The sequence below is a fragment of the Aspergillus tubingensis genome (assembly GCF_013340325.1).
Source record: "Aspergillus tubingensis WU-2223L DNA, scaffold_5, whole genome shotgun sequence".
Lineage (NCBI taxonomy): Eukaryota > Fungi > Ascomycota > Eurotiomycetes > Eurotiales > Aspergillaceae > Aspergillus > Aspergillus tubingensis.
Window position 1 is genome coordinate 1,194,982 of NW_023336279.1, and position 21,380 is coordinate 1,216,361.

The following is a 21,380-nucleotide window of genomic DNA, read 5'->3' on the forward strand; positions in this document are numbered from 1 at the left end:
CTTTACTTCGACTATAGCGTAGTTCATACTGCGAAGTAATCTCTTGTAATGATAGAGTCAACACCAAGTAATCAGTTGGTTATCATTCTACCCCAGAGGACAGATAACTAGCTATGTAATATGATATGTACGAAAGGGGAGGGAATCAAACAGACAGCTGAATCTTGGTTCAAACTACTCCAGAAGTTCGCTTTTGGCCTGGTTCCCTATACACACACATTCACTCACACACTCATACACCAATATCAAACAGAGACGAGACGAGACGTGTCTTCCGGACAGATCTGGTTTAAAAGGCTGGAAAAACTGCAGGCGGTGAAGGTAGACTTAGGTAGCAGCAGCAGTGCAGTAAAATGTACGGCAGGAAGCAGGCAGTTCGATTTAATGTGATACGGTAGCAAGAGAGTTAAGTCAGTCAAGAGAGGAAAAAAAGAACAGCAGAGAAGAACGTGAGTATCTTTCTCGATTTCATGAAACCATTTCCCTGAGAGGAGTCAATAACGACTAGAGCCTCGTTGATTATAACGCCACAACACGATAAGGAGATCAACATAGGAAATAAGTAATATAAAGAAGTAGAAGGAGAAGGTATAAATAAGAAGATTCAAATGGAATCAAACCGCAAAGAGAAAAAGAAAAGGTTTGTCAAGGGAAAGAGATTGGTTGAAGAAAGAAAAGGAAAGAAGAAAGAAAGGGCCAGGGGTGCATCTTGTGATGTAAGTATTCTCGAGCATTAAATGGAGCATGACTAACGCTAGGATGGTGGAGAAACGCATCACTCGATGGCCCTTTGGGAAGTTTGATGACCAGATTAATCAAGTAGTAATAGTGATAAGAGGATATAAAAAGCAGTCACACGAGGCCACTGGAACGTAGCTTGAATACAAGCAGGGCAATCAAGCAAATCCCATCGGAAGCCGGTCGACACTTCTGGTTGGCAGAGTGAAAGAAAGGATATGCAAAAGGAAAAGAGGATACACCAACGCCTAGTCACTTGGGCACATATCCAAATCATGTCGACAGAACACAAGGATAGGAGAAGACGCGATGCGAAAACAAGCAGAGAAAAAAAAAATGACACGTGAAAAGCAAAAAGCAAAGAAGCACAAGCACGAACTCAAGTTTATGGAAATGTACAGAACAAGGGTATATGAGTTAAGGACTTAACAACCGTCGGACTTCATTTCACAAGCCATCACCGGCACCGGTCTCAACACCATCGGTTGGATACGATATGTTGGGGTCAAATCCAAATCCAGCAGTGTCTGCATCAGTGTTGAGGAACGTATCGAAGTCGAAATTCTCCAGGATATCCGGGTTTTCTAAAGCGCTGAAGTCCAGGTTGAAAGCCGATGCCTGCTCAACAATGTAAGTATAATATCCACCGAACATAACGAAAGAGGCAAGGAACATACATCAGGGATGCTCAGTTCATTGAAAGGCTGCTGCGTCTGGTCCGGAGGCTGTTGAACAAGTGGCGGAGGTGCAGGGGCAGACGTTGGCTGCTGCGGAGCACTAGTCGTAGCATTTGCACCGGCCTTGTTGAACGAGTTCGGATGCTGGGGCGTGATCGGCGTCGACGGCGTAGGAGTCGGCGGGTGTTCTGCTTCGGAAGATGGCGTGGCAGCCGTGTTCGCCTGGGCGGCGGCGGCGGCAGCAGCAGCGCCCTTCTTCGGTCGCTAAGATTTGCGTTCAATATGAGATGACAAGGGGGGTCAACAACCAAGAGCGTTGATTACATACCTTCCGGCTATCCTTGGTCTCCTTCTTCTTCGGAGCGGGCTTGTTGCCTTGCTGCGGCGTCGGCGGAGCGGCGGTTTGGGGCGACGGAGGCTGGGTTCGACCGACGTTGGCACCAGGTGCTGGGGGAGCTTGGGGCGGCGGCATGGCATTCCTTTCCTGAGGCGTTCCCGTGGACTGAGGCTGGGTCGCAGGCGACTGCTGCGGCGCCATCGGCTGGCCCTGAGCTCCTTGCTGCGGCTGCCAACCTCCGTTGGGCATGCGATTGCCAGCACCAGCCTGAATCGGTTGACCCATCTGAGGGGCGCTGAACGCAGGATTGGAGCTCGGGGGGCGCATGCCGTTGGGCGCCGCCATACCATCAGCCATGTTCTTGACGAAGAACTGGGGACCCGCCATCTCGGGAGGCATCTGGCCACCAGGGAAGTTCATGGATGCCGGGGATCCACGGCCCTGGGCCATCGCGTCGGCAGCGCTCGGTGATCCGGGGAGGCCGGTCTGGGGCATCTTCGGGGTGCCTCGCTTCATTTGGTCGTTGGGATTCGGCGATGTGCCAGCCCTGCTGCCTTGGGGCGAGGTGCCTGGTGGCAACTGCTGCCCGGGCATTGGGGGTTGGCCATCAGGCCGAGCCATGCTGTCCTGCTCCTGGCGAGCCATCATCAGACGCCGCTTATTCTGCTGTTCGAGCAGCATAAGTTGCATCTGATAATCCTGGAGAGCGTGGTTGCCGTGCTGACCGCCAGGTGTCTGCATCCCCGTCCGAACCTGGGCCATTTGACCATTCGCGCCATAGTAGTCACCGTTGATGGGATACACCTGGCCTTCCGGTATGGACACCATTTCCGTCTGCGGGTTTGCCATGACATTCGCGGGATTCATCATACCATTCGGCATGCCCTGGTTCGTCAATGCTGAGCGTGTGTGATGAACGGCCAAGTTGTGAGCATATACCTGCATCTGTTTCTGCTGCGCAGCCGGTCCCGACTGCTGGAAAGCCTGGAACTGATTGGGGTTCATCGCCCGATTGAGTCCGTTCTGCATCAAAAGTGCTTGCGGGGTGGGCTGGCCGGGGATACCCTGGGCCTGACCGCGTCCGTTGGGTGCCAGCTGCTGCCCGTTCATGGGGCCACCCTCGAGGCGAGGTCGTTTCGACGGAGACGGGGCATTTTCTGCCGATGCGGGGGACTGGGGTCGATGGCCGTTCATGTCCATGTCCGAATGCTCTCGCTGCATCTGTTGCATCAGCTGGACCTGCTGGTTTTTATGCATCTGGGCGAGTTGTTGTTGCGATCTGTGAAAGACGCAGTCAGTACCAATGTAGTCCGAACGCTCTTGCGAGGTGGCGCAGGAGATAGGGAAGGGGGCGCGTACAGGCCAGAAGTATTATTCTGCAACACAGTCTTTTGAAGATTAGGGGGGACCATGCCGTTCCGGCGAATATTCATTTGGCCCATCTGTCCATTCATCAGTGGCTGCTGTCGTAATAATTGATTCTGATGTTGTTCCCTGAGGCGCATCATATTCTACAAAGCCTCAGTTAGACGTCCGGACAGGCGGCAAAGAGTAAAGAGCACGTACCTGGGTGTGTGTAAGATAACTCCTCACGTCATTGCTGTTTCCCTTCTTGCGCTGAGCCCAGAAGAAATCCCAGAAAAGGCTAAACCAGTCAAGGAGGAATGACGACTGCTGTCCTTCATTAGGGAGATTAGGGCGGGGGAGGTCATCAGGAATCTTCATTTTATCTCCATCCTTTCCATCCGTCATCATTGTATCACCGTCGACACCGTTCACGTCGGCATCGCGACGATGACCCGGACTCGTCTTGATCGGCGGCTCGGTATTAAGTTTGATGGACTCATCCTTCACAAGCGCCCTAGCACAATCGTGGTAGCCGCGCTTCAAGAAATAATCGTAGATATAAGTGTTGAGGTTGTTGATCATGTTTTCAGGAATGTTGATGTTTTGTTCGTTACGGGGGGTGGCAGAGCCATTGTTGATCATGGGCACACCTCCCACTGGGCCCCCTGCACCGGGGTTCATTCCAGCCATATTCATCTGGTTCATCTGGTTCATCTGATTCATGGTGGCACTCAAAAGAAGGGTCCAGCCACCCTCACCTAGTTATTGTCTTCGATGGGAAAGCGTCGGGGGGTCCGAGAACGTTCAACGCGCATCCACCGTCTTGCGGCGAGGGAGCTCACCACAAAGGAAGCGACGAGGCGCAGCGCGCGGCAATCAAGGTCCCGAGGCGAGGGAATGTACAAGGCAGGGTCACAGACGCTTCCAGCCCAGTGTTAAGAACGGCTTCGTAACCAGACCTGAATGCGCGATCGCCAGGGAGTAAGCCGGGTTCCGGGGCTAATCTAGGCGGAAGTTGAACCCGCGATATCGTTTCACGCTAACTGACGTAGAGGGGGGTATCTCTGACGGAGAGTATAGGACAACGCAGAGCAAAGGTGTCGCGATGATCACCAACAAGGGAAGGCGAGTGTGGCCCACTCAGAAGCATACGGCAACTGGGAGAGAAGAAGAGAAAGAATCTTCGGTGACTTCCACAAGGTGAGGCGAGACGGAGCACAAGCGGGCAAAAGGACTTTCAATCGAGACACGGTCCAGTTGAAAGCAGGAGACAGGCGGGATAAGGAAGGAGAAAAAAAGATTAAGAGAAGAAAGGATTGGTGTACTTGTTCACAAAAGCCAGTTGACCGAAAATGCGCGGTAAGATCAGCCGGGGGGGCAGGGCGGCGAACAAGCGACACAGGATGGCAAAGGACGGGAACGAGGTATAGGAGAGAACCCGACCAGACGCAACCCGACGGGGGGTACCAGCCAAAGCCAAGGATGTGAGAGGACTTCAGAAGTAGCAGAAGTATCCTCAAAAGCCCCTGTAGCAAAAGGAAAGGGGGGACAGACGGAGAGATCCGGCAGATTTGAAGAGTAGGAAGTGGAGGGGGGGGAGGGAGGAGAGAGAGAGAGGCAAAGGTTAGGACAAGGTGTAGCGGTGGATCTGAGGTGTTCTCTGGTGGGTGGGAGGACGTGGATATCAGGCGCGGTGCCTGGAGTTGCTCAATCACTGCCGGCCGGGCGTGAATCGCTTGTTCGGCGCGGATTATCTTGCCCGGAACGCCGTGGGAGGGCTGGGAGATGCGGCTGGCTCGCGTATATCTCAGCATGCAGTTCCAGCGGAAATCCCGAAGGGAAAAAATAAAAATTTGTAACAGTGAGAGAGACACAGAGAGAAGAGTTGACAGGCAATGAGATAGTAGAAAGACAACAGATGATGATTTACATGAAGGACTATTCTAATAGAACAAGCATGAAAGATTCAAGATCGGAGCAATAACTTACCAGTATATTCGATTGCGATGAGAGAGAGATGAAACGAGAAAAAAAGGAGAAGATGCCGGTAAAAATTTCAAATAAATCAAAGAGGCTGGTTATAAGTTATATAAGATACCTGTCTCTCTCTCACTACTAATTCACTCTCAGTCTCTTGCTTCCTTTGGACTCCGAAGCATTAACACGCGCCGAGTGATCCACCCGATCTGGTGGTGTATAAAGTGTATCTGATACAGCGGAATCACCGCGACCCTTCACAATGTAATTGATCGATTCATTGATTTGAATCCACTAACACAAATGAATATTATACTATAGATTTGAAATAGACAATTCGTATTCAATGACTTTCTCAAATTATCGAGATCACTAGAAAATATTTCAAAAAGTGAATAACACAGCGATTCCTCCCTCTCTTATTCTCTATTTGACAGTTTGAGGCTGCTTTTCCTGAATCGCAGACTCGCCACCGCGTATATCCTGGCACACCCTGGGAATGATGGGATGCTTTGCCCCCGTTTTGGTCTAGCGCATCACGTGGTGCCTCTCCCGCCGGGTGAGGATTTCCTGCGCCGATCTGCCCATCCTGCCGTTCCCCGGACTTCTGTGTTGAATTGTTAGCAGTCTAGATACTGATGTTGCACATCATACGAGTTAAGATATCAATTGAGATCTCTACCCTTCCCCGCGCACGGTATCTCTATCCTAGCTCTTTCGGGACAAAGTCCGGGCTCTGCCGCTCTGTGATTACACTTTTCCATAGCTAGATCAGCAGGATCAGACTGGATCGCGTTGTATCAATCAGACGGAGTACAGGTCACGGCCGTCAGTCTCCGATCACTGCCGAGTCGTGAATAGTGCGGGCCGTCCTCCGTGGGAGATGTGTTGGCCTGAATCTATCGACATTTAAATTGAGATTGCTCCGCTCTTGATTCACCGGAAAATCATTACACTACATATTATACACATTTTGTAGTCTTATATCGTCTAAAATCACCTCTCAAGCCTGTGAAATACAATTACCGTGAAGCTGGTTTTCTCTCCGGTTAAATTACAGGGACCTGAATCGCGTCGGTGGTCTTCTCCGGGATGGCAGAATCTCACACCGCCTTGATGAGGTACCAGTGCGCCTGTCATGCTAATGGCACCCGTGTAGATCCCCATGCTCCGGGTTCGGAGAGCGACCCTTTGTAAAGATGGGATCTACTATATTGACAGGTCATGTTCTAGGCCTTGATATCCGTTGTAAATTCCTTTTCTCGTTAATTTCGCTTTCATGCAATTGTTCATCTTGTCCGTCTGTGACAATGAATGGGTGTTTTGATCTGGTGACCTGCAGGAGACCTTCTATGTAAATGGGGTTTAGTGCGAGAACTCTAGACTGGAATTACAGATGCAAGACTCAGTATCAATCATAAATCGTAATAGAGGTAGTATTCATTGGTAACTGCAGCTCCAGATCGGCGGATTAAACCCTCATAACACCAGACGCCTCTACGTGTATAAACAATTTTCAGAACCATGCGGCTGACGCTATCACTCCTCATCGGGTGGCATCTCATCCTCAATGTACCTTACAAGTGATACCCGCATTTCCGTTGTATCATCGCCCCGCAAAACGTCGCTCACAAAATGCGCCTCGATCTGCATTTGCACCTGTTCCCAGAATTAGCACAGATATGCATGGAAGTGGCTAGCAGAGAACTGATCAACTCCCTGCAGCACGCCGTCTTACCATCTCCAATGCACCCCGCAGAACTCCACAGAGAATATTGGAAAACCACAGCTCATCTTGAGCCCGTCCGTCATCGGGCAGCTCAACGAAATCCGCCAACGGGTTCTCTTCAAATATGAGAGAGAATTGGTTGTTGTCACTCGTCCAGTTGGTGACCGTGGGCGCGATGTTGAGGAAGATCCTGAACCCAACCTGCAGTTGGCATAACACTCGTCAGCTCACAGAGGTCCATATAGTCTCGGCCAAGTGCTCCGCCTGTTGAATTCAAGATACCTTTGCGATCATATCCGCTGTTTCCCGGAAATTAGCACAACGGCCCACGCCCGACTTGGCCAAAAAGTCCTCGATAAGTCGCATTCCAATATTGTAGCCCATCTTCTCCAGTTGCTTGTTCACTTCTTGGTAGTTTCCATCGTAGTCCTGGCAAAGTTGCGCAACAATTGTACCGTACGTTAATGTTACCAACTCGGCGTTCACTTTGTCAACTCTCGTCCTGGTAAGGTCGGGAATATGTCAGTTGTCCGTCCGTTTCAAGCTGGCTTCGCTCGGTTCCTCAGGGGCCTTCGAGCGCCAACTATGCGCATGCAGCTTACTGACTTCCACAGCCTGTCGGGTTCAGAACGTTAGTAAGGGGTTACTGGTCAAGGGAGGTAAATGAACCGCTTACTCTTCCCCAATCCTAGACGCTTTTGTTGCAGATGACATGATTGCTAATCACGCTCGTTAAGCCCGGAGTCAAAGTAAATAATATAAACGACGCAAAATCTCACAATAACTCAAGCTTGCAAGCGGCTGGTAAACAATGACAAGAGCAATGCGCACTCTTCCCCGCTTGATTCGGTGGACCGAGGGGGCCTGAGGCGGAGCTTCACGCGCCTGGTGGACCAGCGCTCGGCGCCTAGCGCGGCTGGTTGGCGCTTACGCAGAAACCATGCTTAGAGCCTCGGACGCAAGACTTAGTCCGGGTCGGCGCGTCCAGTCCAGATTTCCCCAGCTACTAGGCTTGATTGCATTCTACACTCAGCCTCCATCCCTACTTCGACTCGCATACCCATTGATTGAGCTCGCCCGCTGAATTTACTTCCAACGATGTCGGGGGAAAAGCGACCTGCGCAAGAAGCCTTTGGCTCATCGAACCAGCTTGTCGTCAAGCGAAAGAAGTCCGACGCCGGTCTCAATGATAGCACAGCCATCGTCCAGAGCTCGTCGCAAAATGGAGCTCTGATTCAATCAGTATGCTTTGTCTCATTTTGTTGGAGAAGTGAGGTTTTTGTCAGGTTCCATTGTTGACTTGGTTATAGGTTCCCCGCACCAGCGGGCTTCAAGCACCGATTATGGAAATGAATGGTGAGCTGCACCACCGCGGTGACTTGCAACCAAGTCTGACATATAATGGATAATACTAGGTCATTCTGGTGAAATCTTTTCGGTGCGGTTTGATCCCACTGCTCAGCACATTGCTTCGGGCTCAATGGATAGATCTATCTGTACGTGTTTCGTCTGATTATAGTGGCTAGAAGGTGCAGGCTAATCGCAGAGTCGACAACAGTGCTTTGGAACACATACGGACAATGCGAAAACTATGGTGCGCTATCAGGTCATCGGGGAGCAGTTCTTGATCTTCAATGGTCGCGCGACTCCAGAACGTTATTTTCCGCATCGGCCGACATGACGCTCGCTAGTTGGGATCTCGAGACCGGACAAAGGATACGCCGGCACATTGGGCACGAGGAGATTATCAATTGTCTTGACATAAGCAAAAGAGGCCAGGAATTGCTGGTTAGCGCAAGTGACGACGGCTGCATAGGAATCTGGGATCCCCGGCAAAAGGATGCCATCGAATACCTGGAAACCGAGTTGCCCATCACGGCAGTGGCGCTTTCGGAGGCGGGTAACGAAATCTACAGTGGTGGTATCGATAACACTATTCATGCTTGGGATCTACGGAAGAAGGGCATCGTCTACTCCATGGCGGGCCACACGGAAACCATCACCTCGCTCGAAATTTCGCCCGACTCGCAAACTCTTCTTTCCAACTCACACGACTCGACTGTACGCACGTGGGACATCCGGCCATTCGCACCGGCCAACCGACACGTCAGGACATTTGACGGGGCGCCGGTCGGTCTGGAGAAGAACCTTATCCGGGCCAGTTGGGACCCAAGTGGAGAGAAGATTGCGGCGGGCAGCGGTGACAGAAGTGTCGTAGTCTGGAACTCGAAGTCCGGCAAAATCCTATACAAGCTCCCTGGACACAAGGGGACCGTCAATGACGTCCGGTTCTCACCAAACAATGAGCCCATCAGTAAGTCACACCAGGCTTGGGGAAAGTCGTTGGTATACTAATGTCTGTCTATAGTTGTCTCGGGATCGTCCGATAGAACGCTCATGCTCGGTGAACTTGGCAAGTGAGGGGAAGCGCATGTGCAGCACACCCAGCCAACACAATCGCGAGTTTAATCCGTCTCATTACGAACAGCATTTATCTATGACAACAAATTCCGGGTCCCCGCTCCATCAAGTTTAGTTAGACTTGTGGCGAATAGTGATGGCAAGAGAACCTTCCAGCATCAACCTAGCTTGCCGGTTGAAACGTGTCAACCAAGGCTGGTAGATTAGCCATTATGGGCAGAACCGGGGAGAACGGCCAGCCGCATGACGGGGAAATGGATTACTACCATTATTTGAATACCTCCCGTGGAGCGCAGTATATCCATATATTCAATGCCTTACAAGTGTAATAATATACGTCAGAATGATAATGGCTCGCACTCCATTTGTGTAACGTTGGAGGATCATGGCAATAAATGACCCTAGCTACGGGCCAGCTTTGTCTCAGTCAGCTGTGGTAGCCGCTCTAAATGAAGATTACCAGCGCGTCGAGGGATTCATTGGCGCTCGATTGGCCCCCTTGGGAAGAGGGTCCTAAGAGGGGGACCTGACTGTGAGGCCGAAACAGTTGGCTTCCTTCAGGCGCGAGGAGCCACAGCCATCCTTAATATTGGTATTAGTATTATTAGTATAATCTTTACCCGCATCCAAGCATCCGCCCGTCAGAACCGAAAGTATTGATGCCACGGGGAAGAGTATCAAGGAGCACAGATGTAGTTACCAGTGCACAGGTCCGTTAGACCAGACTAGTGAACTAGTATAGATCAATTCTTAGATGAAGGCAGCTATGGCGTAAGATCAATAGCTATGCAGCAGCTGTGGGTTGTTATCGGACAGCTCGGACTTGGTTTTGGGGGGGGAAGAGGGGGCCGAGGGAGGGGAGCTGTGGCTATACTTAGTATTGAATGGTGTCCGTGTCTATATCAGGGCAACGTGGGTCATCCAGGGGTAAAATGGTCAGCCCCTAAAGCAGAGGAACGAGGAGAGACGCCAAATCAGCATTCGGCAGTCCATCAACCAGCTAACCAGCTACTAATAATAATATTTTTCGGATCAGGCCGGTTGTGCAAACTGGATTCCAGTTTCGTCAGTTATACGTAGAGAAGTGGGTAGGATGGGGAAATGATGGCTAATAATAATATCAAAACGGCAGAATGAATGAAAGTTACTTCCTATCAAAGTTGTTTAGGAAAGGCCTGCGTGTGAGAGAGAGAAACTGTCTGTAACCAACTAAGCTGCTTAGCAGCACCACTTCCCTTCTCTTAGTCGCCCGTAATAATTACCCATTGGGGAACGGGAAGTGTCTCTCTCTCTCTCTCTCGTTAGTTACTCTCTGCCTCTCTCAGCTCTTCCCTTTCTCTCTGTTTCTCTCTCGCTCGCTTTCCCCATCTCATTGTTTATTCCGGGTTCATAGTATGGATCTTTCGTTCTTGCTTGCATACAACAACATCTGAGGCTCTGCTACTAGTATCTGTTTCCAACGTTTCTTTTTGCTTCCACTTTCTTCATCTTTTCTCCTCATTCTTATCGGCATCTGCCCATTAGTATTTGCTTTTTCCCCTGTGATATCTTATCCCCTCTCCGTCCGGAACTATCATTCGGGTATAATAGTTTACTGTTCGTCGAACCTCTCTCACTCTCGCTCTCCGTGCTGAACCGAATTGCCCTCTCCTAACCGGCTGGCCTGGTGCTCGCCCTGTTCCTTCGCTTTTTCTGCGCGTTCGTTTTCAAAATCCACTTTTCTTCTACTCTATCCCGATACAATTCCACCAAATCCTCTTGCTATCTAATTGCCTTTGGGTCGCCATCGCCCGTGTCCTGTGACTTCGCGATCGGGATTCCTGCGTCTGATGCTGCTCTCCCCTGGGCCCCCCTCCTACACCCCAGGCTCGATCTTCATTATGAATGTATAGCGTCCGAAATCATAACCAATTTCCCAGTTCGGCCACAGATATCCGCCTTCGCTAGCAATTGTCCGCTTTGCGTCGTAAAGGCCCTCATTCCAGGCGGTTTGCATCCGGTTCTGCGTTCCCGCGACGCTTATTTGTGTGTTGTTCAACGAATGCGGAAGTGGGCAGTACATATCGACGCAGAACATATCTTATACGCGATTGGAGTTCCCACTATCGACGCATATAATACTCATCAGTGATCTCTGCGAAGCACTTGAAAGTCGCGCCCTGCGTCTGTCCAGATGTCATTGTACGACTGCTAGTTTGAGTTGACATGGAATCGGTTCAGCTGTCTCATTCGGGATCGACAACACATTCCAGCTCGATCCCCGGCATGTTCTCGCCCGATCGCTCTTCGCATGTCAATTCCAGTGGGTCAATCGCTGATGACCAAGTCCAACGAGCTCCCAATCGGGAGGAGCGATTCACATCATGGGTAGCCGACCATCGTCTCGACCTGGAACAACGAATCCTTGGTGACCGCGCTGGGCGTCGCGAATCGCGTCTACCTGGTCGACCAGCACCGTCGCATAGTTCTCTTAGAGATGCTGCTGCATCTCAATATGCGCCAAGAGGACCGTATGTCCCAATTGAGTTGCAGTCCGCAGCAGCAGGAAGCTCCGGCGAAGCACGGTCGCATGCGCGCTCAGGACGAGATTCGCATGGAGCACACCCCCCGCCAGACCCTGAAGACCTCCGATGCAGGCAATCGTTCATATCACGGCTGAAGGAGAAGAAACTGCGGAGGCGACTGATCACGCTAGTTATATCCGCATGTTTCCTCATACTCGTTATCGCCATTTACCTCGCATTCGCTGCATCCCGTACGACATTGGGCCGAGAGCTCCAAATTCTTCTCATCTTCATGATCTTAATTCTTGGCATTGTTTTCTGTCATTCTCTCACGCGCTTCTTGATGGCACTGTTACGACGGCCTGACTCTGATGTCGCTACGAACCGCATACCCAGCAGGGCAGGGCCAGCCGGCTATGCGCAACCAGCGCGTCCTATCCACGTTATCTTAGCTGGCGATGAGGACGTCGGAGCAGCGAGCCCGAATGCCGTGCGCGAAAAGGTCACGGCGCCTCCTCCGGCCTACGGTCTCTGGCGAGAAAGTGTGGTAAGTATCGCCATGTTTACAAAATACATGTGTTTCCTAGATGGTGACCAGCCCCACTGACTTCACTATGCAGAGGATCAACCCCGACTTGCTGTACTGGCAGCGCATCGAGAATAGCAATGCAAAGGGCGTTGGCAGGCATGGGAGCAACAAATCGCGGATCCCACGGCCGCCTAGCTACACCTCGGACAACGGCGTCGACTATGTGATAGAAGCGCAACCCCGATCATTCACGCAATGGCGCATTCCTGAAGAACCAGGGCATCAACCGTGACCCGTACATATCCCTCTCTCTTTTCTCGACATACTGAAGCTGGATTCACCGACACAATGACATCCACAATCGTCTCGTTATCCGCAAAATTCTTTATATAGCGGCACTGTGATCACCTTCATCTGTATTTCCTTTGCTCGAGATATCCCCTGTGACTTTGCTTCCTTCCTTTTTTTGGCGACTTTCTCATCACCAACCATATGCTGTTTCTTCGTTTTGTTTATACTTGATTTTTTTTGGATGAAGCGGGAGTTACATTGGCATATACACACTGATCTATCCGGCCAGCATTGTTTGAGCGCTATTTCATTAAGCCTGGTTTTCTACTGCGAAGTACATTTTAACCGTCTAAATGTGAAATTATCCGGGAACGAGGCCCACCGTAAGCAAGCTGATTCATCAAAAACTATGTATTAATAATGTAGACATCCCCTATAGTGGAATTAAGGGATCCTGTAGTCCGAAGGGAAGGGGGGAGTGGAGAGAATGTGAACGGGATATCTGGCCGCAAATTGGTTCGCCGCGGATTGAATACGACCTCACGTGCGGCGCCGCTGCCACCACCAACTTCCCCTCTAGCCTCTTCCCTCCAGGAACCCTTTCTCTGGAGGCAATTCAGTTCGCCGGTCTGCGGGGATTCCACATTCAACAGTTCATCAACGCGCTCCCATGCCATTGATAACTGTTTCGCTACTGCGGTAATGCGCTCGGGATGTTGGCACTCGCAGATGTCCGCCCTCCGTTCAGCATGGATCTTGACCTGGGTCTTGCAGCTGGCGCTGTGGCTCACCATGGCCCAGGGCATGCGGACCGATCAGATTAAGGAGCTCAGGTAAATCTCACCACCCATAACTGAGATCTCTAATCTCCCTGGTATTGAGGCCGATCGACTGACACCTTTCGATATCTAGGAAGGAGACAGAGCATCTGTTCTACCACGGATTCGACAACTATCTCGAGCACGCCTTTCCTGAAGACGAACTACGCCCTCTAACATGCCGTCCGCTGGTTCGCGACCGAGATAATCCCGCGCATGCAGAGCTCAACGATGTCCTGGGAAATTATTCCTTGACTCTGATCGACAGTCTGTCCTCCCTGGCCATACTTTCCTCGAGTCCCGACCAGGGCCAGAAGGCGTGGAATTACTTTCAAAACGGAGTGAAGGATTTTGTTACACTGTACGGTGATGGATCCAATGGCCCCGCAGGCCAGGGCCAGAGGGGTCGAGGGTTCGATATGGATAGCAAAGTGCAGGTGTTCGAGACGGTGATTCGAGGATTAGGTAGGCATCGGATTTTGTGGATGGAGAGTATGCATCGATTAATGGTTCTTTCTAGGTGGTCTACTCAGCGCTCATCTTTTTGCTGTGGGCGATCTTCCTATCAGCGGATACAATCCGCCGGAGGCCGAAGCCAACTTCGCCAGAGCCTGGGATAAACATTCCTTCCCTGAAGGTAGTCACGGCATCGAGTGGGAGGACGGATTTGTCTACGATGGCCAACTTCTACGACTTGCTGTCGATCTTGCGAATCGAATCTTGCCCGCGTTCTATACGGATACTGGTCTCCCTTACCCTCGAGTGAACCTGAAATACGGAGTGCAACGGCAGCCGTACTACGCAAACTCGCCGTTCAATGCAGCCCCTACATGTGACAAAGCCAATCCTGAACAGTGCCAAAAGCCTCGCCGCTCCTCGACTTTTGAGACTACGGAAACTTGCAGCGCTGGCGCTGGTAGTCTGGTCCTAGAGTTTACGGTCTTGAGCAGGCTTACAGGCGATGGGCGGTATGAGGAGCTTGCCAAGCGGGCATTCTGGGCCGTTTGGGCAAGGAGGAGTGATATTGGACTGATAGGGTCTGGTATTGATGCCGAGTCTGGCAGATGGGTTCATTCCTACACTGGGGTGAGTTTTCGAGCACGTGCATCTAGACGTGGCTAACAATACGATGTCTCAGATTGGCGCAGGAATTGATAGCTTTTTCGAGTATGCATTCAAGTCCTACGTGCTACTATCGTCAGGGGAACGACCCCCGGCCAATACCAGCAGCCCATGGCATGTTCTGGACGACTATTTCTTGCCACTTTCAGAATATGAGCACTCCGCCGATGCCTTTCTGAAGGTCTGGGAGGAGTCTCATGCCTCGATCAAACGTCACCTGTACCGAGGAGAGGGTCATCAACATCCGCACTTAATCCAGGGAGACATCTTCACCGGAGCGACTCGTGCTTTTTGGATCGACAGTCTCAGCGCCTTCTACCCCGGACTTCTTACTTTGGCGGGAGAGGTGGACGAAGCTATCGGCATCCATCTTCTGACGACGGCAGTCTGGACTCGGTTTTCCGGACTGCCTGAACGATGGAATGTCGCCACTGGTGACATTGAGCAGGGCCTTTCCTGGTACGGCGGCCGCCCTGAATTCGTCGAATCTACTTATTACCTCTACCGAGCGACAAAGGACCCCTGGTACCTGCATGTCGGTGAGATGGTACTGCGGGATTTGAAACGGCGATGCTGGACCAAGTGCGGTTGGGCCGGTATTCAGGACGTCCGCAATGGCGAGCTCAATGACCGCATGGAAAGCTTCTTCCTGGGTGAAACTGCCAAGTACATGTTTCTGCTGTACGATTTTGACCATCCCCTCAACAAGCTAGATCAGCCATTCGTCTTTTCCACCGAGGGCCACCCTCTTATTATACCCAAAAACAGCACGGCACAGCGCGCTGAGCGCAAGCAGGTACCGGTCGATGTGGAAAGCGAGGGTTTGACTTGCCCAACAGCACCTGAGCCTCCAACACTAGGAGTCTCATCCACTGCGGCTCGGTCCGATCTGTTCCACGCCGCGAACCTGGCACGTCTACATCTTATGCCGAGTAGAGGCGTAGCGGAAGGCCCTCTTCTGGACTATGCTCGGGACCACCCGAGCGTATCAGTGTCAGACTTGTCGTCGCCCACCAACTACACATTCTTCCCGTGGACATTGCCTCCAGAGCTGGTCCCGTTCAACGCGACCAGCGCACCAATGACAATTCGCCCAACGCTCGACATCTCTTTCCCCGCGCTTCCCGGCATGGTCGTGGGGCCCGGATCGCTGGAACGAGTGCGCGATGGCATCTTCATCAAAGCCATCGGGGGTCTACGGCTGAGTATGGTCCAGGATGTCCCTGTGTTAGGAGAAACCGGTAGCGCAGAAGGGGACGAATTCCGAGTCCAGGTGATCAACAACGTGCCGCTGGGCAAAGACGAGAAGGTATATCTTCTACGGGAAATCACATTTGATGTCCTCGACCCCACCGACCCGAACTTCACGCGGGTTCGCGACACCGCCATGGTTGACATCGTCATTGACGTTATCCCAGAGTCTATCCGTCGACGAAATGATTCAGATGATAGTCATGAACCAGCTGCACCTCGACGTGCCAATGGAGCCATCGTCCACGGCTCCAGCGCCGTCGACAGCAAAGTCGGCAGCGTAGACGCATCGACCTCCAGCATGAAGACCGTCCTCTCCTCGCTGGTCAACACCCTATCCACTCTCCTCCGGGATGAAGTGCAAGGCCAGACCAGCCTGCCGCAGAAGAAGAAACCAACCTCGTTACGTCTCCTGCTCCCGGCCGCCATCTCCACGGGGCTCGGCTCCGCCCCACTCCCCGACGTGGAAGACGCCACAACCGTCTCCATCACAGGCGACCCTTCCAAGCAACGCCTCACCTGGAACAGCATCTACTTCGCGGACGATCTCTGCGACGACCGCATCCTCCGAGAAGTAGCACAGAACCACCAGGTTCTCGTGATCAAACGCGGCGGATGTAGCTTCTCACAGAAGCTGCGCAACATCGCCGCGTACCCGCCTTCCCGGTACGCCCTGAAACTCGTCATCGTGGTCTCCTACGACGACGAAGTCGAGGAGCAGCACGACGGATCAGACACCACCACCACCACAACCCCCGGGTTAGCCGCGGTCCGTGCAGAACCCTATCTGGTGCGGCCCCATCTGGACGAGACGCAAATGACAGCCGCGGGCGTCCCGCGGCGCCAGCTGCTCAGCGTGGTCATGGTAGGCGGAGGGCAAGAGACATACGAGCTACTGCGACAGGCGACAGGAGTGGGAATCAAACGGCGATATTCAGTACGATCGCAGGGTGTTCCCATCAATAATTTGTATATTTTGTGAGACGACATATGTACTACCCTGGTACGTAGCCATTGCAACGAGTACCTACCTACCTACCTACCTAAGATAGCATCATAGCATAGTATAATAACATACGTAGTAGCATGCATTCCCAGTACACGTCACTCCTCCCACCTCCCACCTTGCACATTAACATACCATAGCCAAACCCATGACATACACACATACCAACTCAACGAAGATCTCCATTCAATCTCTCGCCACCTCCATACGGCAACCTCCGAAGCGGAAAGATAAAAGATTGATCGGCAATCACTCGGGTCTCCCCTCCAACCTCCACAACCGAAGATCCGCCCGTCACGTCAACTGTCGCCATTAAGATTAATGGTTAGGAAAGGTATTGGTTGGGAATATGGCTGTCCACGGGGAGACAGATGACTCAGCTTTGCTCAGCCTCAGGCTGAAGAAGTGGCGGTGGGGCAGATTTACTTGCCGATTGGTCGAAACGGTAAAACCCCCCCCCCCCCGTGGAGAAAATCGATCCATTGAAGAGAAACCAAACCCGTCCCTGCCGATTTAGAACCGAAACAGAAAAAGTATAATGTAAGGCGAACGGCGCGCGGGATGGCGAAATTGAAAGCGAGGAGGTTTAAGGTTTACGTGGTTTGGAATGTGTCCCTGATTTAGTGATTTGTGATTTGGAGAGGGGGGCAATGGATAGATGGGTATAAATACTTGGGTTTCTTTTCTTTCTTCTCTAGAGGGTTGGTAGTCTTTGGTTTGAATCAAAGCAAGAGTTATTATCTACTTGTCTTTTTCTTATAGACTTATATTTGGACTGGTTCGGGTACTATATCCCAGTCACTCTCTCTCTCTTACTCTTCACTCTTTCTCGAGTATATATCTATATACCAGTCCTATCCCTTCCTACTATCACAACTACAACCACTACAAACCAAACTTCTCACTCAATACAAACAAAATGCATCTCCACACAGACCTCGACGTCGACACCACCACCACCCCCATCAACATCACCACCGCCACTTCAGCAGCCAAATCCACCACAACCACCACAACAACTCTCACCGAACTCACCTCCACAACCCCATCCCCACCCCCCACAACCACCCTCTCTAGTGGTACGGCTAAACCCCTCTACTTCGCCTATGGCTCCAACCTCTCCCCCACGCAAATGGCCTCCCGCTGCACCGCCCTACCCTCTTCCTCCATCCCGCTCGCCATCGCCCGCCTTCCTAAATGGCGCTGGCTGATCCACGAGGGCGGCTACGCCAACGTCGTGCCCCCCGCCGAGATGTGCGTCTCGAAGCAGCAAGCCGAGTGCATCTCGACCGGCGAGGTGGGTGTTGCGGGCGGTGTCGATGAAGATGCCGTGTACGGTGTGTTGTATGATATGGGAGAGGAGGATGAGAGGATCCTCGATGGGTTTGAGGGCGTCGATTACTCGGCTCCGGATGCTGCCGAGGAAGGGACAGTGGAGGGCATGGTGAGGGAGAAGGAGCAGGGTCATGGGAGTTATAACAAGTGGGTTGTCGAGGCCGAGGTAGTGAAGTGGATGAATGTTGATGGGAATGAGGCCAAGACGGTGCCCGTGTTGGTGTATGTGGATGAGGTGAGGGTGCGGAATGGTCCGCCTAAGGCGGAGTATGTTCCAAGGATGAATCGGGCGATTCGCGAGTCGGTGGCCCTTGGGTTGCCCGCTAAGTGGGCAGAGGAGGTCATGAGGCCGGCTATTCCGTTGAACTAGCTGGGTTGGTATAGAATAGACATAGATGTCTTGCTAGATCTTCTATAATATAAGCATAGCGTATTATTACATTTCATGGTGTCATTGCTATTTCATAGTCTATGCAAAAATGTTGAAGTTCCATGCCACGCCTGATTGACATCGACTCGTGTAAGAAAAAAGTAAACATCAAGTATTTTAACTTTTATAGCCCTGGTGGAGAGAACACGTCAGGTTCGTTTCGGTGCCGTTCCCGGCGGGTGGGAGTTCAATTGCTTGTTCTATCATGTCCCATGTCGACCATCCAGTCGATGCGATCGATTCCGTAGCGATCTCTGGCGAAACCCCGTGGGGTTGCTACCGCAGTGTCTGCGGCATGTTCGACCACTTCCCAGGAGTGGTAGCGAGCGAGCGTGTATGTGTTTTTTCTCTTTTTGTGCGTGCAGTCCTCCGAACAGGTAAGAATGTTTTTCGAATGCATGTCATAGGGTCATTTAAGCCTTGGTCTCCTGGCCAGTAAGAAGAGTGTAGACGGGGGCAGGCAGCTTGTCCCGTCCGTGAAGGAACTCGAGCTCGAGGAGGAAAACGAAGCCCATCAGCTCACCACCCTTACGGTTGATGAGTTCACCGGCCGCATACGCCGAACCACCTAGTTCAGTTGATCAGCAACTATGCTCGCACATAATATGTGAAACTTAAGAGAGAAGGGGAAATAGTAAACATACCAGTAGCAATGATGTCGTCCACCACGATCACCTTCTGACCGGGCTTGATCGCATCGGACTGCATCTGGAAGAAGTCCGTGCCGTACTCCTTCTCGTAGCCCTGGGTGTCGCAAGGACCAGGGAGCTTGCCCTGCTTGCGAACGGGGACAAAGCCAGCACCCATGCGCAGGGCCAGGCTAGGTCCCATCAGGAAGCCACGGGCCTCCAGACCAACGATGACATCGGGCTTCTGGCCGCCGTTGCTCTCGAGAATGTGGAGCTCGAGGCAGCGGAGCAGGGATTCGTGCAGAACGGGATCAGCGAAGATCGGGAGGATATCTTCGAACAAGATGCCCGGGGACGGGAAGTCGGGGAACTGGCGCAGGGCCTCACGCAGCTTTACTTTAAGACTGGCGAGTTCGGTGGTGCGGGCGGAAGAGGAGGAGGACTGTCCGGCGACTTGGGCGGCGGTGGTGGCATGAGGAGGTTGCACGGGGGGAGTAGAAGTTGGTTGAGACATGGTGAAAGAGAAGGAGAGGAAGGAAGAGAAAGAAATAAGAGAGACTAAAAAATAGGGGGGGAGGAGTAGAAGGAGGGGAGCAAAAGCAGACCAGGAGGTGAGGGGTGAGGAAGATCGAAAAAGGTAAAAATAGTTGAAATAGGCGTGATAAGCAAAAAAAGAAAAGAAAACGAAAAAGACGAAGGAGGGGAAATGTGAGGGAAAAATGTTCCAAACAGGAAATAAGAAAATTATGGTGAAGATCTACTGGTATTGACATTACAGTTATCTATCTCTGTGGTATTGTCATATTCCTGTACGTTCCCCTTCTCCATGACTGTACCATTGCTGGAAGGTGTCACCTTGGAGGGCTTTGTCCCCAACATATAATTCTGATGGTTATAAAGCTTATGCAAAGTTTAGAAGACATTCAATATTCTAGTTCAACCTTCATGATATCTATTGTAGCACACATTAGTTACAAGGCATTTAGAACCAGTATGACTGGACAGACGACACAAATGCAAGTTCGGGTACTGTATGGAAACGAACCTGCATGGTGGTATGTATGGTAAGCGGCGGAACAGACTTGCCCCTCCTCCTCCATCAATGAAGTCGAGAACCTTTCCTTTTCCTTTCTTTGCCAGCATCCAGACTCAACTGGTTATAATCAGCCCATCTGGGAGGGTGTCAGAACGTGAGTCAGTGAGGTGATCCGTTGGCACTGTCATCCATTCATATCCAAAGCATTGTCCGCCTTCTGTTTCAGAGAACAGTCCAATCTCATCCGTGGAGGGAGGGACACCCCCTCCTCCGGGCTGAACTATATCGCGTATAACCGTCTAAAGCCAGTCCAAAGTCGTACTACGCCAATGGCGCCATGATGCAAGTCACTGATTCCAGGTTATGCACCCCTCGCGCTATTCATTACTCTCACTGGTTCACCCGCTCTCTATCGGGCCTTTGCCAGAATTGTCTGCCAGTGGACAGGTCGAGTCAACTGCGCTGGGACCTCGACTTGATACTATCTACTCAATACAACATGCTACTAATCCATTACCTTGTTACCCTACCATTTTTTCCGCTGCAGCGACTTACGGTGTAAATGTTTGATTACTGCCAGTTGTACCTCTTTTCCCTGCCCAGGTGGGTAGTAGTAAGGCACCTACGAGGTTCCTGAAACAATCCACTGGACAGGGCCTGACTGTTCTGTACTGACCACTGTCTATCGGTGGAGTTAATCACCGCCGGGGATCGTCATGCTGTGCTGGACTGACTCCATCCTTAAGCCGAGCGGATAGCATTTCTGCTTTTCCCCGGCACGGGCAACACTACTACATTATTCACCACCGCCTGATCGTCCCCGCGGTTCGCAATCCCATTCTATAAATAATGCGCTTCATTACGTCCTCACCCGTGGTGTGACAGTGGCAGCCCAGGTTTTCTCTGGTCTGAGAGGCCATCAGCATTCACAGCCACAACCACCATCGATCGAAGCACCGGCTTCTAGACCCCGTCCAGGCCACACGTGAAAATACTGGGCCATCCAAATGGAGCTCGGGAGCGATCAAGAACCGGTTGGCCACACCGCTGTGGTCGCTCACGCTAGACGATAAGCCCGGCGATTTGCTGGCTCGACGGACGCGCTAGAGGATTCATCCAGGATAGTCTCCAACTATCGAACTTGGGATGGGCTGGCCCGCCATCCCCTTCCCCCCTCAAGACTCGTAAATTACCGGATCGCCG

General features: G+C 51.8%; 7 protein-coding genes across 7 annotated transcripts; 4 read left to right on the plus strand and 3 right to left on the minus strand.

The window, feature by feature from the left end:
* Positions 1-1,185: 1,185 nt before the first annotated feature.
* somA (putative cAMP-dependent protein kinase pathway protein (Som1)) lies at positions 1,186-3,822 on the minus strand (the record flags this gene model as incomplete). The annotated part of the gene is made up of 5 exons (XM_035498841.1): positions 1,186-1,356; positions 1,416-1,679; positions 1,744-3,031; positions 3,112-3,263; positions 3,319-3,822. 5 exons carry the CDS (start codon positions 3,820-3,822, stop codon positions 1,186-1,188), a joined length of 2,379 nt encoding a protein of 792 aa, XP_035354734.1.
* A 2,793-nt stretch (positions 3,823-6,615) lies between these two features.
* Positions 6,616-7,869, minus strand: AtWU_03730 (TRAPP complex core subunit BET3; the record flags this gene model as incomplete). The annotated part of the gene is made up of 7 exons (XM_035498842.1): positions 6,616-6,735; positions 6,815-7,006; positions 7,088-7,307; positions 7,412-7,420; positions 7,482-7,524; positions 7,585-7,731; positions 7,866-7,869. The coding sequence occupies 7 exons, from the start codon at positions 7,867-7,869 to the stop codon at positions 6,616-6,618; spliced, it is 735 nt and encodes a 244-aa protein (XP_035354735.1).
* Positions 7,870-7,903: 34 nt separating this feature from the next.
* AtWU_03731 (WD40 repeat domain-containing protein) lies at positions 7,904-9,226 on the plus strand (the record flags this gene model as incomplete). The annotated part of the gene is made up of 5 exons (XM_035498843.1): positions 7,904-8,047; positions 8,116-8,161; positions 8,221-8,301; positions 8,364-9,119; positions 9,174-9,226. 5 exons carry the CDS (start codon positions 7,904-7,906, stop codon positions 9,224-9,226), a joined length of 1,080 nt encoding a protein of 359 aa, XP_035354736.1.
* Positions 9,227-11,491: 2,265 nt separating this feature from the next.
* On the plus strand, positions 11,492-12,551 carry AtWU_03732 (uncharacterized protein; the record flags this gene model as incomplete). The annotated part of the gene is made up of 2 exons (XM_035498844.1): positions 11,492-12,277; positions 12,351-12,551. The coding sequence occupies 2 exons, from the start codon at positions 11,492-11,494 to the stop codon at positions 12,549-12,551; spliced, it is 987 nt and encodes a 328-aa protein (XP_035354737.1).
* A 701-nt stretch (positions 12,552-13,252) lies between these two features.
* AtWU_03733 (ER glycosyl hydrolase) lies at positions 13,253-16,723 on the plus strand (the record flags this gene model as incomplete). The annotated part of the gene is made up of 4 exons (XM_035498845.1): positions 13,253-13,383; positions 13,463-13,833; positions 13,889-14,454; positions 14,507-16,723. 4 exons carry the CDS (start codon positions 13,253-13,255, stop codon positions 16,721-16,723), a joined length of 3,285 nt encoding a protein of 1,094 aa, XP_035354738.1.
* Positions 16,724-17,666: 943 nt separating this feature from the next.
* Positions 17,667-18,452, plus strand: AtWU_03734 (gamma-glutamylcyclotransferase family protein; the record flags this gene model as incomplete). The annotated part of the gene is made up of 1 exon (XM_035498846.1): positions 17,667-18,452. The coding sequence occupies one exon, from the start codon at positions 17,667-17,669 to the stop codon at positions 18,450-18,452; it is 786 nt and encodes a 261-aa protein (XP_035354739.1).
* Positions 18,453-18,925: 473 nt separating this feature from the next.
* AtWU_03735 (adenine phosphoribosyltransferase APT1) lies at positions 18,926-19,655 on the minus strand (the record flags this gene model as incomplete). Its single annotated transcript, XM_035498847.1, has 2 exons — positions 18,926-19,080; positions 19,157-19,655. 2 exons carry the CDS (start codon positions 19,653-19,655, stop codon positions 18,926-18,928), a joined length of 654 nt encoding a protein of 217 aa, XP_035354740.1.
* Between the last annotated feature and the right edge of the window lie 1,725 nt (positions 19,656-21,380).